Source organism: Schistocerca nitens, chromosome 8, assembly GCF_023898315.1.
Source record: "Schistocerca nitens isolate TAMUIC-IGC-003100 chromosome 8, iqSchNite1.1, whole genome shotgun sequence".
NCBI classification, from domain to species: domain Eukaryota; kingdom Metazoa; phylum Arthropoda; class Insecta; order Orthoptera; family Acrididae; genus Schistocerca; species Schistocerca nitens.
In genome coordinates, this window is record NC_064621.1 from 446,698,033 (window position 1) to 446,715,199 (window position 17,167).

Consider the following 17,167-nt stretch of genomic DNA (forward strand, 5'->3'; position numbering starts at 1 on the left):
CCACCGAACTTCACTAACTCCCACTATTATCTAACTTTAACCTATCTATTTCCCTTTTTAAATTTTCTAAACTACCTGCCCAATTACGGGATCTGACATTCCACGGTCCGATCTGTAGAACGCCAGTTTTCTCTCTCTTGATAACGATGTCCTCCTGAGTAGACCCCACCCGGAGATCCGAATGGGGGGGACTATTTTACTTCCGGAATATTTTACCCAAGAGGACGCCATCACCATTTAACCATACAGTAAAGCTGCATACCCTCGGGAAAAATTACAGCTGTAGTTTCCCTTTACTTTCAGCCGTTCGCAGTACCTGCACGGAAAGGCTGTTTTGGTTAGTGTTACAAGGCCAGATCAGTCAATCATCCAGACTGTTGCCCTGCAACTACTGAAAAGACTGCTGCCCCTCTTCAGGAACCACACGTCTGTCTGGCCTCTCAACATATACCCCTCCATTGTGGTTGCACCTACGGTACGGCTACCTGTATCGTTAAGTCACGGAAGCCTCCCCACCAACAGCAAGGTCCATGGTTCATGGGGGGGATTTATTACCATATTTCTTTTAATATTAAAGTTGCAGTGTAACTTTATACAGTTCATTACGCTGTGATTGAGAAATGTAAGGGATTCTGAAAGACAAAAAGTTGCTACAAATCAAAAAAGGAAATGTGTTGTGTGCACAATCAAACAGAAACTAGGTGTTCTGCAAAGATTTGATCCAGGTGGGTCATTTACTAACTTAGCCTCTGAAATGGGTGCTGCAGTGACAACCGATAAAGACTGGAAAAAGAATCGAAATGATCTTGAAGCAATTCGTAAACTGTAGATGGCAAAAATGTCATAAGAACTAGAAAAGCACTGAAAAAGCCTAAATGTGAGCTCTTGGATGACGCTCTGTGGGTCTGGTTTTGTCAGGAAAAATGAAAGGGGATCCCACTTTCCGGCCGTATCATAAAAGAAAAAGCTTTCCAGTTGCGTCAAAAATGGGGAGGGGAGAAAAATTACCGAGTTACAAGCAAATGAAGTTTGGTTTCACCAATGGAAAAATTGTCATGGCATTAAGCAATTTGTTATTTCATGTGAAAAACTTTCTGCTGATGAAGATCCAGGTAGAGGGTTTGTCGAAAACTTTGAAAAAATGGTCACAGAAAATAAACTGTTAGTTGACCAATTATACAATACTGATAAGATGGGGCTAAACTATAAAATGCTCCCTCAAAAATCCTTTGGCTCAAAGAATGAAACAGATACAGGTACCACATTAGGAGAGGACAAGCTGACCAGTGCAACATGCAGCAATGCAAGTGGTAATTGTAAATTGCCGTTGACTGTACTTGGCAAATCTAAGAAACCAAGATTCTTCAAAAACATAAAACATGTCAGCACTTGCTGTTTATTACAATGTTCAAAAAAGTATTTCAACAAATGGTAATTTTTTTAAAGAATTTTTTTTATGCCTTTGTTTTGGATGTCTTTTTGCCCCTTATGTGATTTCAGTAATCCAACCAATGGACCAGGGAGTTACTGAGTGGATAAAATGACATAAAAGGAGGAAATATGTCAGTGGTTTGTTACAGAAAACAGAAGAGGGTTGTGATCTTTTTGAAGCAATTGCTCAAGTGTGGGCAGAACTTAAGAAAACCATTCTACAAAAATAATGGAAGAAGATTTGTCCTAGCCTAAACCAAGAGTAAGAACTTCCAGGAACTAATGGTCAGACACTGCAGATTTAGTCACTGATCTGCAAACTCTTCAGAATGATATCCAGCCTGCTGATGTAGAGGAATGGTTAGCAGGAGGTGGCACTGTTGCTGTTACCAATGAAAAGCATGAAGATTATCAGATCACCAATCTTGTTTTGCAACCTTATATGTTGAGCAAGAGGTGTCAGATGTTGAAGGAAAGAAAGAGGATGAAAAGATCAGCCACTCTGCAGCAAAGAATGCATTCGAGATTGTGCTCATATTTTTGGAACAACAGCCAACTGCTACAACCATAGACATATTGTGGGCAAAGAAGTGATATGAAGCATCTGCAAAGACAAGGTTTAAGAAAGTGAAACAAAGATAACATTTTATTCTTTTTTAAATAAATTTTCAGTCTGTAATTTTGTTTTCATTTCTCTTTATTAGAAACTTTACTTGATTTTTATTTATTATGTCATTTTGAGTTCCGTAAATGACTTGTTTCATTCTCCTCTGACTATCGAACCTTTTTGGCACATCGACCCCCACCTGGTCCCAGAAGCGCCATTTAATCAAGGTTCCATTGTATTCAAATGATGCACATCATCGAGTGCACTGAAGGCTGAATGAAGCATTTCATCCTGAATATGTGCAAGGTCAGGTTCAAGCCAGAGTTGGGTCTGTGATGCTTTTTGGAGGTGTTTCGCTGAACAAGCTCTCTGTGTTAAGCAGTAACATGAATCAGAAAATTTACTTTATCATGTTTACTTGACTTTCAGTCAACATCTGTATGATGAGTACGCTACTAAGACCCCTTATGTTTCAAGATGACAGCAGCAAAATTCATCAGGTTGGAAGAGTATGTGACTGGTTTTCTGAACACTCCCTCACACTATTACATCTTGATTGGCCTGCAAACTCACTTGACTTGGACCCCATCGAAATTCTGTGGGACATCTTGGAATAGCGGAGAAAACACTGACATCAGCATCTCCACAATTTGGTATAACTGCACGATCAAATCCTCAGAGAGTGACTTAACCTGGATGCAATGTAGCTGCACAGCCTTGTGGACTTGCAAATCCAGGCAGATATTAAGTACAGGGGTGGAATTAAATGTATTAAATAATGTGTATAATGACTTCTCTAGGAGTGACTAATTTTCTGCCCCATGAGGTTAGGTACATTTAAAACATTAATTCTGCTCGTCCCAAGAACAAAGTATTTTAGATCACAAGGATAGAGATTTCAAATAAAATAAATAAATAAAAGGAAGTAAAATGTACGAGCAAATATAAAAGTTAAGCAACGATTAAAATGATGTGGCAAAGGATGAGAAATGAAAGAAATTATATTTAAACAAATTAACCCTTTCACTGGGCATTTACTCTCAGTGGCTCCTGCCCTGTGCATGTTATTTTCACCTGGTGTATATATATACGAGTGTAGCAGTCTACGGTATTATTGAGATAAAAATGAGACACAAAATCCAGTATTGTCGGTGTACATCGTTTCCTTTTTTAAAATCTTTGTTCAGAAAGTCTTATTTTGTTCAAAAAAGGTACTTTATTAACAGAAAAAAATACAAAACATATTACATTAGTAATACTTCAAAGTGTGATATCTCTCGAAACAAAAATTCAAACATAAAGGTGCATTACATTTTACACAAATGTATCTTGTGTCACTTCATTTATCATGTTTTGCACATACAATAAACCTTCTCTGGGCGATCTTCTTCTTTGAAGTTCCTGGAATTAGCGAGATAAAGTGGCGCTCAGTTAGGCGTAAGGGATTGTCACCATCAGCTGATCTCCTTCCATGATGTCCCTTTTTTTGCAGTTGGTGGTGAATCTCTAGGATCTCCTTGATAAGTTTCTGTTGAAAATCAGATACTGAAATATTTCATCCTGTTTGAGTTTTATATAATGCATGCGCAGTGAGCAGAGGCAGAGACAGATCCACCAAGTGAAAAAATACTTTTTTATACCATTTTACAGTTTTTCGTACACGTTCTACTGAACTTAGCATCATGTCGCTCCTGTCGATGGCCCCCATATTTTCAGTGTAGCTTACAATGCAAGCCGGTTTTGTTTTGGTTCATTCGTGGTTCTGTCAATTTTGTCAGTAGCTGTAATTTCACTTGTATGAAGAGTTGAAAGCATCCTCACTTCCCGCTTGTCCTGCCACTTCAGAGCAAGAAAGTTTATCTGTTGACATAAACTCGATCTCGCCTTTTCTAAGTTTTTTTGATAAAGCAGGCATGCCTTTGCGGTTTGTTCTCACAGTTCCACAGGCATTAGTCACTCTGTCATGTTGTTGTTGTTGTTGTTGTTGTTGTTGTGGTCTTCAGTCCTCAGACTGGTTTGACGCAGCTCTCCATGCTACTCTATCCTGTGCAAGCTTCTTCATCTCCCAGTACCTACTGCAACCTACATCCTTCTGAATCTGCTTAGTGTATTCATCTCTTGGTCTCCCTCTACGATTTTTACCCTCCACGCTGCCCTCCAATGCTAAATTTGTGATCCCTTGATGCCTCAAAACATGTCATACCAACCGATCCCTTCTTCTAGTCAAGTTGTGCCACAAACTTCTCTTCTCCCCAATCCTATTCAATACCTCCTCATTAGTTACGTGATCTACCCACCTTATCTTCAGCATTCTTCTGTAGCACCACATTTCGAAAGCTTCTATTCTCTTCTTGTCCAAACTATTTATCGTCCATGTTTCACTTCCATATATGGCTACACTCCATACAAATACTTTCAGAAACGACTTCCTGACACTTAAATCTATACTCGATGTTAACAAATTTCTCTTCTTCAGAAACGATTTCCTTGCCATCGCCAGTCTACATTTTATATCCTCTCTACTTCGACCATCATCAGTTATTTTACTCCCTAAATAGCAAAACTCCTTTACTACTTTAAGTGTCTCATTTCCTAATCTAATCCCCTCAGCATCACCCGATTTAATTTGACTACATTCCATTATCCTCGTTTTGCTTTTGTTGATGTTCATCTTATATCCTCCTTTCAAGACACTGTCCATTCCGTTCAACTGCTCTTCCAAGTCCTTTGCTGTCTCTGACAGAATTACAATGTCATCGGCGAACCTCAAAGTTTTTACTTCTTCTCCATGAATTTTAATACCTACTCCGAATTTTTCTTTTGTTTCCTTTACTGCTTGCTCAATATACAGATTGAATAACATCGGGGAGAGGCTACAATCCTGTCTCACTCCCTTCCCAACCACTGCTTCCCTTTCATGTCCCTCAACTCTTATAACTGCCATCTGGTTTCTGTACAAATTGTAAATAGGCTTTCGCTCCTTGTATTTTACCCCTGCCACCTTCAGAATTTGAAAGAGAGTATTCCAGTTAACATTGTCAAAAGCTTTCTCTAAGTCTACAAATGCTAGAAACGTACGTTTGCCTTTCCTTAATCTTTCTTCTAAGATAAGTCGTAAGGTTAGTATTGCCTCACGTGTTCCAACATTTCTACGGAATCCAAACTGATCTTCCCCGAGATCCGCTTCTACCAGGTTTTCCATTCGTCTGTAAAGAATTCGCATTAGTATTTTGCAGCCATGACTTATTAAACTGATAGTTCGGTAATTTTCACATCTGTCAACACCTGCTTTCTTTGGGATTGGAATTATTATATTCTTCTTGAAGTCTTGGGTATTTCACCTCTCTCATACATCTTGCTCACCAGACGGTAGAGTTTTGTCATGACTGGCTCTCCCAAGGCCATCAGTAGTTCTAATGGAATGTTGTCTACTCCCGGGGCCTTGTTTCGACTCAGGTCTTTTAGTGCTCTGTCAAACTCTTCACGCAGTATCTTATCTCCCATTTCATCTTCATCTACATCCTCTTCCATTTCCATAATATTGTCCTCAAGTACATCACCCTTGTATAAACCCTCTATATACTCCTTCCACCTTTCTGCCTTCCCTTCTTTGCTTAGAACTGGGTTGCCATCTGAGCTCTTGATATTCATACAAGTGGTTCTCTTCTCTCCAAAGGTCTCTTTAATTTTCCTGTAGGCAGTATCTATCTTACCCCTAGTGAGACAAGCCTCTACATCCTTACATTTGCCCTCTAGCCATCCCTGCTTAGCCATTTTGCACTTTGCACTACGTTTGTATTCCTTTTTGCCTGCTTCATTTACTGCATTTTTATATTTTCTCCTTTCATCAATTAAATTCAATATTTCTTCTGTTACCCAAGGATTTCTATTAGCCCTCGTCTTTTTACCTACTTGATCGTCTGCTGCCTTCACTACTTCATCCCTCAGAGCTACCCATTTTTCTTCTACTGTATTTCTTTCCCCCATTCCTGTCAATTGTTCCCTTATGCTCTCCCTGAAACTCTCTACAACCTCTGGTTCTTTCAATTTATCCAGGCCCCGTCTCCTTAAATTCCCACCTTTTTGCAGTTTCTTCAGTTTCAATCTGCAGTTCATAACCAATAGATTGTGGTCAGAATCCACATCTGCCCCTGGAAATGTCTTACAATTTAAAACCTGGTTCCTAAATCTCTGTCTTACCATTATATAATCTATCTGATACCTTTTAGTATCTCCAGGATTCTTCCAGGTATACAACCTTCTTTTATGATTCTTGAACCAAGTGTTAGCTATGATTAAGTTATGCTCTGTGCAAAATTCTACAAGGCGGCTTCCTCTTTCATTTCTTCCCCCCAATCCATATTCACCAACTATGTTTCCTTCTCTCCCTTTTCCTACTGACGAATTCCAGTCACCCATGACTATTAAATTTTCGTCTCCCTTCACTACCTGAATAATTTCTTTTATCTCGTCATACATTTCATCAATTTCTTCATCATCTGCAGAGCTAGTTGGCATATCAACTTGTACTACTGTAGTAGGCATGGGCTTTGTGTCTATCTTGGCCACAATAATGCGTTCACTATGCTGTTTGTAGTAGCTAACCCGCACTCCTATTTTTTAATTCATTATTAAACCTACTCCTGCATTACCCCTATTTGATTTTGTATTTATAGCCCTGTAATCACCTGACCAAAAGTCTTGTTCCTCCTGCCACCGAACTTCACTAATTCCCACTATATCTAACTTTAACCTATCCCTTTCCCTTTTTTAAATTTTCTAACCTACCTGCCCGATTAAGGGATCTGACATTCCACGCTCCGATCCGTAGAATGCCAGTTTTCTTTCTCCTGATAACGACGTCCTCTTGAGTAGTCCCCGCCCGGAGATCCGAATGGGAGACTATTTTACCTCCGGAATATTTTACCCAAGAGGACGCCATCATCATTTAATCATACAGTAAAGCTGCATGTCCTTGGGAAAAATTACGGCTGTAGTTTCCCCTTGCTTTCAGCCGTTCGCAGTACCAGCACAGCAAGGCCGTTTTGGTTAATGTTACAAGGCCAGATCAGTCAATCATCCAGACTGTTGCCCCTGCAACTACTGAAAAGGCTGCTGCCCCTCTTCAGGAACCACATGTTTGTCTGGCCTCTCAACAGATACCCCTCCGTTGTGGTTGCACCTACGGTACGGCCATCTGTATCGCTGAGGCACGCAAGCCTCCCCACCAACGGCAAGGTCCATGGTTCATGTGGGAAGCACTCTGTCATGCAAATAAGAAAATAACATTGGGCTAGTGTACCTATTGTCAACATATAATGTATGAGCTTTACCAAGGTAACGTTCAAGTAAAGTGAGAACAATGCTTCCAGGTATTTCAACATTTACACCAAAGTCAGTTTCTTTTTTTTACGTCTGTTGCTGCACCCACATAAATAATAAAGTCAAGAATATAACCAGTTTCACAATTACATAACACAAAAAATTTTACATCAAATCTGTGGCGTTTGGAAGGAATGTACTGCTTGAAGAAGACACGACCTTTGAAGAGAACTAAACTTTTGTCATTGCACAAATTTTTAAAAGGATGGAAAGCACCTGGAAATACTTTTCTTAAGTGATCCACAATTCGACGTAATTTCCAGATTTTGTCATCTCCAGGGTCCTTACTGTTCTCAGCAAAATGTAACATTCTAAGTAACAGAAGATATCTATCTCTCGGCATGATTTGCGCAAACATTGGAGTAGACAGTAACTGATCATTGGCCCAATAACTGTTTATTTCATTTTTTCTCGCTTGAGCCATCAGAAAATTTACAGCAAGGAAACAGTAAACTTCGTCACTGTTTCTGTTTTTCCAACGTCGCAGTCTTGATTTTTCACTGGCATCATTGCAAAGGTGTTCATAATATAAATTACATTTCTCAGCTGTGTAGCTCACAATTTCTTGGCTAAAAAAACTTGGAAGCAGTCATATACAGTACATAAATCATCTAAATTGACGATTTTGCAACCGGAGCCACTGTTATCGAAATTATACACTTAGGGTCCAAATCAGAGTATTTCCATCTAAAATCAACTGTTTTGTGTCTCTTAGGAGATTTTTCAGGCATACGCTCAGGCTCTTCTTCGTAATCGGAGAAAGAATCGACGATAACATCAAAATCTGGACCTGGTTCAACATTTGTTGGTTCACAAATATTTTTTATATTTGTGGTGACAGATTTATCTGCCAGCTCGTCGTCGTCATTATCTGTCCACCCATAATCAGCTGGCTTGGACATGATGATGTCCTCGTCGTCACTTTGGTTTAGAATACTCAACAGCTCATTGTCTGTAAACGGACGGTAATGTCGCATCATTTCATTCGGTAACGCGGAAATGGCCGCACATAAACTAGGTAATATAGCAATAGGAATGAACACAGCAGACAGAGAATTCAGCATTCAATAGTCGTTCAGGTATTTCCTAGTATTCCAACAATTAAACTGAATACTTGTGCAACAATTACCTCCAACTCGCTGGCCCGATTGTCAGTGTTATATGTAACTATACGAATGTAGCAGGGAACCGCTGTAAGTATTTTTTATAGCAAATAGTATATATACGTCTGGAGCACTGAAACGATTAGCATATATTTACGTCTGGAGCAGAGAAAGGATTAATTAAGCATAGTCATTGCAGTTGTTTTGATGATATCGCACCTCTCAGCCAATGTTCAGAGATAGCTGAAAGTTGGATCTTGACTGGTTGTGACAGTAGCTTAGACAATATCATCTAAATTTCTTTCGGTGCAACCTCTCCAAAGTTGTTTGGTGATTACTCTTGGTGGAGTGGTTTGCGGTGTTCAGGAACTCACATAATGATTCAATCATTACTCTTTCTAATTTGTTGACATTTGGCTCTGGCTACTTGGCAGATTGTGAGATTCTCTGAAGTTGGCTAGCATCTGAAACTCTGCAGGTGTATTTGTCTGCTTCTAAACACAGAGTGGCACCTGTCATTTGATTGAAGATTGTAGAATGAGCCAACTGTTCTAGGATGCAGCCACTGTTGGTCGCACAACTTCCAGTTTGTCTGGCTAGGTATGCATCTTTGTGTCTCTTTCTTTTTTTTCAAGCTATGCCCTATTTTGCAGTTGGAGAAGAGGGGACTTCGGTCACTGGAGTGCAAGTCATTCAGACCCTTCGCAGAGCAGTGATTCTTAGAGCAGGGGAAAAAATTAGAGATTGGTAATGCACAACAATTCTCTAACAGCATTCCAGTGTATATGCTGCCCAGTCTATGGAAGATACACATCTGATAACGAGGGGCTCTTTACAGTTCAATTTATGGGGCAGGTGATAGCTGAACCTCTTGCCACATTAATGAATTAAAATCTACACAGAGGTGTATTTTAAATAAGAGAGGGTCTCCTGTTCCAGAAATCATGTGTGTGTGTGTGTGTGTGTGTGGGGGGGGGGGGGGAGGGGGGGGGGGGGAAGGGAACTGTAGTAAAAGACATGTGCAATGACACAAGATCAATGCTATCTATTTTTTTTTAATTTATGAATTTAGCCAGCTATGGACCGCATACAACTTAAGACTTATGGTGTTTCTTTTTATTCCATTCTTCCCAGTACTTCTTCATTTTCTCGCCAACTGCTCATCTGTCCACACTCTCTTGGGTCGAGGTTTTGGCGCATCTTCTTCACAGTTTGCGTTTTCTATAAGTAGCCCAAAGTTATTCCTGTCACGTATTATTTCTTCTGTAACACCTATTTTGTTGGCGCCTTTCTTTACTGCTTCTATCCATCCTACAGTTTTTTTCAGCTTACTAACGTAATTAAAAATTTTCTTTGTAATCCGTGTTTCTTCCATTCTTTTTAAATGTCCATAAAATTTTAGCCGTCTCTTCCTCATTGTATCTGTGATCTTTTCTGTATTTTTGTATAGGTCTTCATTTCTCCTTTTAATCCACCTATTTTCCTTGTTTTTCTCAGGACCTAGAATTTTTCTCTCTCTTTTTTTCTAGTTCTCTTAATTCACCTTTCTTATTCAATGTTAGGCACTCTTATCCATAAGTTGCTTGTGTCCTAATAACTGAATTATAATGTTCAATCTTTGCTTGTATGGATATTGATTTCTTATTGTAGTTGTTTTGTGTTAATTTATATGCAAATTCCAACTTTTTTATTCTTGCTTTATTTGTTGTGTTTTCCAGTCCATTGGCTTGGATCCACTCCCCCAGGTATTTGAATCTATCAACTCTTTTAATTTTTCCATACTTTGTTTTCATGAAATTTTCTGTATTATGTTTGTGTTTTTCGTAGGATATTTTTAGCCTGTCTTTCCAGCAATCTCGTGTAACAGATCAAGCATAACTGTTGCGTCTGTTCGGTTTTCGGTTATCAATGCCATATCATCCGCAAAGGCTAAACATTTCACTTCAAATTTGTTCTTTCCTTGGCCCATGCTTATACCCTTTGTGCCTCTGTTTTTTAATGTGTTTTCCCATGTTTTTACTACTTTATCTAAAACCAAGTTAAAGATAATTGGGGACAGTCCATCACCTTGTCGAACTCCTGTTTTGATTTTGAATGGTTCAGAAATTTGGCCTTGAAACTTAATTCTTGATGTTGTATCTGTGAGCGTTTGTTCAACAAGTCTTCTGGTGTTTTCGTCTATCCCTGATTCATAAAATATTTGGAATAGTGTTTGTCTGTCAACTGAGTTGTAGGCCTTCTTGAAGTCTACGAAAGCAACTACTGTATTTTTATTTTGTATAGCTCTCACTCTCAAAATTGTTTTTAAATTAAGAATCTGTTCCGCACATGATCTACCTTTTATAAATCCTGCTTGATAATCTCCTATATTAGGTCCTGCTTGTTCCTCTATTCTATTTAAAAGTGCTTTAGAAAGTATTTTGTATGTCACTGGTAACAAGGATATGCCCCTGTAGTTGTTGGTGTCTGTTTTATCTCCTTTTTTATGGAGAGGGTGGATCAATGCTTGTTTCCAGTCACTGTGTATGATTCCTTTTGTCCAAATGTCTTTAATTACTTTGTGAATTTTCTGACATGTGGATAAGCCCCCTAGTTTCCACATTTCTGCCACTATCCCATCCTCACCTGGTGCTTTGTTATTCTTCAATGCTTTGATAATCTTTTCTATTTCTTCTACTGAAGGTGGTTCCGACGGTGGATTTTCATGTTGTGGTTTTTGAAATTGTAACCTGTCATTAGGCTCCTCACAATTTAATAGATTTTCAAAGTATTCAGCTAAGATTTGGCAGTTCTCTTTATTGCTTAAAACCATTTTTCCATTTTTATCTTTAAAATGTAAACTTGGTAACTGGAATCCTGTTAAAACTTCTCTGAAAGTCTTATAGAAGTCCCTAGTGTTGTTCCTTTTGAAATCAGAATCCATTTCTTCTAATCTGTCTTTGTCATATTTTCTTTTCACTGATCTGATGATTTTTGCTGTCTTTTTCCTTTCTTCTTTAAACTCTTCCCAGTATTCGTGTTTCTTATTACTGTTCCATTTTTTCCATGCCTTTAGTCGATTGTCAATTGCTTCATCACACAGCTCGTTCCACCATCTGTGTTTTGGTATTCTTCGTGGCTGTCCCATTTCTTTAACTGACTCTATCATTGTTTCTTTAATTTCTTCCCAATTATCCATTTTTCTTGTGTTTAGTGTATGACAGAATTTGTCCTGATTTTGCAGGAGAAATATAGTATTTACTCTTGGAAATCTTCTTGGTTTTGGTTTAGGTTTGTTTGGTTGGAACATGGTATTTATTTCTGTCAGATAATGATCTGAGTCTATGTTTAGGCCCTTCCTCACTCTGACATCCAAGATTTCCTTGTAGTTGCGAGTCGTTATTGCCACATGGTCCAGCTGATATTCACCTTGATTTGGATTAGGTGATGCTATCTATATATAATAAATAGCAATTATTCGTGTAATCATATGAATAAATTTGGTAGCTTTCATTCACAGTCCTATGCCAGCCTGCCAGCTGTTATTTCTGAGAGAAAAAGGGGAGGGGGGGGGAGGGCAGAAAGTTAAAGAAGCAGAATAATATTTTACAAAGATGACTGAAATTTGCGTACTGTAAATGTTAGACCTCCAACAGGCAGTAACGACTATGCACACCTAAGCAAACAGTATTATATCAGTCAGAAACTCATATTATTTCCATAATTTGTCTGCAATTGTATTTTCATCACTCTTGGAATGTCAATATCATGTGAAAAGGGACTGATGTGAATTCTTAGTTTATTATTTATATGAGTGATGGCAGGTAAAGGCTAATGAGTGGTATTGTGGTCAAAACGAGTGCAAATTTTTCCACACGACTAACACAACTTTCTTTCCTACCACCTTGATGCAGAACTACAGAATATCCCTAGTATGTTAGGAACCACATAAGATTTGACTTTGCACTAGCAATACACTAATTACTTCAAAAATATTTACTATGGAACTTTGAAGTTAAAGCAGAACGCCCTAATGTAACCAGTGATTTACTCAGGGGCATACTATTAATACATTGTTAATACATTGCATAAAGTCAATGGAAAAGGGGGGGGAGGGAGGGAGGGAGGGAGGGAGAGAGAGAGAGAGAGAGAGAGAGAGAGAGAGAGAGAGTGTTCTGAAACATACATAAAACCATAATCACAATGTATAACTTAGCAACAAAAATATGAGTTACAGCATTATATCAGGTGGACACCTATTATAATGTAGCACAAAGACAAATATCCATTCATAGCATCCACTGTAACTCAAAAATATGTTTCCTGGAAAAGAATCAGTTAAGTTAGTACTTATAATTATTAGCCATTTTTAGTGCAGCATTTTTTAGCACTTTCTGTTTAAATTCACTCAACAACTGTCTTTGTACTGGAAGCACCTAATATATTGTAAACCTCTGACAACTCAGGTGAAATACAACATTTAATTAAGGTCTAGAGCTGGAAATACTAATGTGTCTGTTTACCTTTAGTATGCGTGTAACTTTCCGCTCAGTAGCTGGTGTAAAAGCCCAAGCACCGCGGCTGATGGAAGCATCAACAGTCTTCAGACTGCCAGCTTTAATGATGAAATATCGTGTGTCACCTGTAGGTTCATCATGTGAAGCAGACGAAATGTGTGTTTTTGTTAAAGGTATAAGCAATGTTGGCTCCGTGCTTCCACTGTTGCATGCACCAACACTGTTCCCTGCTCCTCCACTACCGTGTGAAGGAGTCGGCGAAGCACTGCCACTTCCCACATGTTTAGCACTCAATGAGTCCAAGCGCTCTCCTAAAACAACATTACGCATCAAAGTCCACAAATGCTAGACACTTTACTTAAGAATACTTATTTATCCTATACAAATAACAAACAAAAATATTATAGTGTCAGGTACAACTTTAATCAAATGGTGCATTCTAAAAGACAGGAAAAGCAGACTTTAGTCTACAGCCTTTCAAAATTTTGCAATCAATCAAGAACAAATATACATAGGTGGCCAAGTGACAAAACTGAATTAGGTGTGAAACATGAAAAACACATCAAAAGCATAAATATTCGCTTAATATACCTCAAGTAAATAAAGAGTCGGGCAAATGAAAGTGGTTCAGATGAGTCAATATGATTGGACATGAATGTACGCATACAACAACAGCCTGTGACATGCACACCACATGTATGCCTGGCACGTGATCCACACCGGTTCAGAGCGTGGTGAGGGCTGTGTCAGTGTGAATGCAGCAATGCAAAGGGGACAATGGTACACGCAGTGGAGCAGCAGATGTTCTTTGTGAAAAGTTACATGACAACAAAGTCGTGGACACGGTGTGGTAAGTTGTAATTCTTCAGTCTTTCCCAGAGAGGCACTGTCATACTCAACAATCAGGTTTCTGCCAGTTATTCACATCTTTCTTGCACAATATTTCAACTGTGTGACTCTCAGTTTTCTTCAGGTGCTCTCTGATACTGATTCCAATGTGGAACGAGTCCAGTATTTAAGCCTATGTTGTGCCAGATGCTCCGTCTGTAGCCCACGGCTTGTCAAGCACTTGATCCGTGGTATGCGCTGACCAGTGGCAGCAACTGTAGTGTTTTCTTCTAGCCAGGTCTGTTCCAAATTGTTGCATGAAGTTCTGAATGATATCCAAGTCATGCAAATTATTTTATCTTCCGACTGTCTCCATTTAAGCCATCCTGTGAGCTAAGACGTTCTGTTACCATGGTGTGCCATGTCAGTCACTATGTCTGAGGTCCATGCGCATCAGGAGCAGCTGCAGTATTATTTTCAGGCCACTGGTGTGCAAACTGCTGCTTGAGACTTGGTAGAACATCCTCAGGTATTGGGTCTATTGTCTGAGGTACCATTTCACATGCGTCCACTGTTACATGTAGTGGGCTATTTTCTCTAACTCCATCTTCATACCTGTATCCCCTGGGGTCTTGATGGTGCCTCCATTGTGTCTACAGAAGAGTGAGTGCCCGGTTCCAGGCAGAGCTCAGCTGAAAACTTGTGTTACAGTTAATGAGATTCTCTGTGACCTTAATCTCAATAGATTCTTTGATGACAATGTCCAAGTAGCTTGACATTTGTGTTAGAATCTTGACATCATTATAGTTCGTAGAATGACTGAGTTCTAAACAATGCTCAGCAACTGCTGAATTGGTTGCCTGTCTCAGTGTGGTGTGCCTCTGGAGTTCTTTGCATCTGATGTCAATAAGCCTAGTTGTCTGGCTGATGTATGTCATACTACATTCAAATGGTATGTGGTAAACGTTCAGTTTATATAGACCCAGGTCATCTTTACATTCTCTAGCAGAGCCTTAATCTTGGTGGATGTAAGGAACACACACTCTTGATGTTATGTTTGGGGAGAATTCTGCTGATTTTGGCAGATATTGGACAGACATTTGGCAAATATGCAACCTGTTTTGTTTATTCTTGCAACTCTTCAGGAACCTCTGGTGGTGAAACAGAGCACAGTGCCTTTTGAACATCTCAAGAAGAGTATCCATGTTTGTAGATCACAGACTGCAGGTGTTCTATCTCTGTTGCCAAATTATCAGAATCTGATAGAGCTCAGGCGAGTCATTCAGTGGGTGAACAGGTAGACCCTGTCGAAACTGACCATGATGTCATGAGTCTGTGATGTGTAGCTGCCTTAGATGTTGCAGAAAATTTTCCAAATTGTGAATGTTATGGGCACATTTCCCCACATATGACAAGAGCATCCTCTTAACATATTGAGCAGTAAGGCTGATGGCTGCACCAAAGTTGCTGACTATTGGATGTAGGGGAACCTCTTGCTTGTGCACCTTAGGTAGGTCATAAATTCTGGGCGGTACTGGTGCTTTTGTCCTTAACTGATTAACAATCTTTTCTGGAAGGCCAGTTTTCTTTGGAAGAGCCCTTGCCTTCTTATCCACCTTCTATGTGGGGTCCCATTCTATTGGTCTTAATACCAGCTCATCCATCAGAATCAACACAAAGCTACAGATGCTACATCACTACTGTTATAACATGAGGTATGAGTTAGCAAAACAACCACATTGATGACCCCTAATGTACACATACTGTCTATAGTGCATTATGTATCAAAATTTCCCAAAATCATTCTGTAGTGCGATCTGAAGACATTTATCATTTTCTGTAACAGATAGTAGTGGCTTGCGCTTACTAGTCAGAACATTAGTATGTTGATGCTTAAAGTCACCCTACTAAAAGAACACCCCTGATCTTCACGCACGTGGACAGCATTATTATGTGAAGGGAAACGCTAATTCCAATCCGAGCTCTGGAATTTGTAAACATTGCAATGGCGATGGTGCCAAGTTGACACCTCTACCACTCAAGGTTGCAAGTGGTGCTACGCTTTCTCATTGACTGCAAAACATCTGTTGCCTGTTCATTGTTTGTTGCGGATCATATCACCCATTCCAGTCATGTCAATGGTGTGGTATAAAGTATCATTAATTTCAGATGTATGTGATATGACCACTTCTTCTAGCTGTAGGAAAGTAGGTAGGAGCACAACCTTAAATAGCCAATCTCATGAGATCGTATATAATTTATGACACAATTTTGAGGAAGAAAGGGATAATGGCAGATCTCTTATGCTGTTGTCACTGAGAAAGTAGCTGCAGGTCTGAAAATTGGAAACACCCCTGTAAAATAGTAATAAGGGAGAAGTGTTGCTGGAGATCTACAGGAGCCAACTGCTGCTCTTTTGATTCCTGGAAAAAACAGTATGTGGTGCTGAAATGATGGAACTGAATATTTTTCAAGACGACACAATATAGCAACATGTACAGGGTGAAGAAAAATTCGCCCACTCGGACTTTGCACTGCAAATCCTCACATACTAGCAATACAAAAATGTCTGTCACAAAATTTCATTCTGCGCATATTTCTGGCAGTAAATGGATGTTAAAGATTAGCAATTTGCCAACACTGTAATCACATGTATGGTAACTACCACTGTCAGTAGATAGTACTAGCGCTGAGAGGGTGGTGCAGTGGATAGCGTTTTGGGTTAGGATGCAGCTCGAGGGTTCGATTCTGGGTCGAAGCATATTTGATTTTATTTGCCAATTTCATTCTGTCAAATAACACTGTAGTACAGAGCTTTACTTAAGCCACATGTATCTGACATTTACATAGTACTTTCCTAATGAAATATAGTGGATCTGAACGTGGCAAGAATTGTAGTTGGTACTAATCGATGGGAGCACTGAGGGAGGGTACACAGAAAACAGGTTTGGAATCTAGTAGACGCAGTGTGGAAAGCAATTTGCGTCCACGACATGCAAAAGTCTTCTTTAAAAGCTGACCAATGAAAATGATTTACTTCCATTTCCGTGTTTGTAGTATTTAGGAGCAAACATTTTGTAGTAGATCTGCTGTAATCGCTGTATGACATTTAACATGCCAGATACTGTACCATGTGGACTATATTTAGCAAATAAAAACAAATTTGCCTCGATCCAGAATCAAACCATAGATCTTCTGCATGCTAACTCAAAATGCTATCCACTGCACCAACTGCACGGTACTACTCCTATATACTGACAGAGACAGTAACTGTACATGTGATTACAGTGTTGCCAGATTGCCAATCTTTGATATCCATT

General features: G+C 39.3%; 1 protein-coding gene across 3 annotated transcripts in view; it reads right to left on the minus strand.

Moving 5' to 3' along the window:
• The window catches only part of LOC126198955 (3'-5' RNA helicase YTHDC2-like), a 338,664-nt gene that overhangs the window by 24,793 nt on the left and 296,704 nt on the right, over positions 1-17,167 (minus strand). For 2 of the 3 annotated variants that reach the window (XM_049935603.1, XM_049935602.1), the window contains exon 22: positions 13,026-13,330. In XM_049935603.1, coding sequence (XP_049791560.1) covers positions 13,026-13,330 — 305 coding nt within the window. Of the gene's footprint in view, positions 1-3,336; positions 3,567-13,025; positions 13,331-17,167 lie in introns of those variants that run through there. The other variant, XM_049935604.1, reaches the window with a different exon arrangement.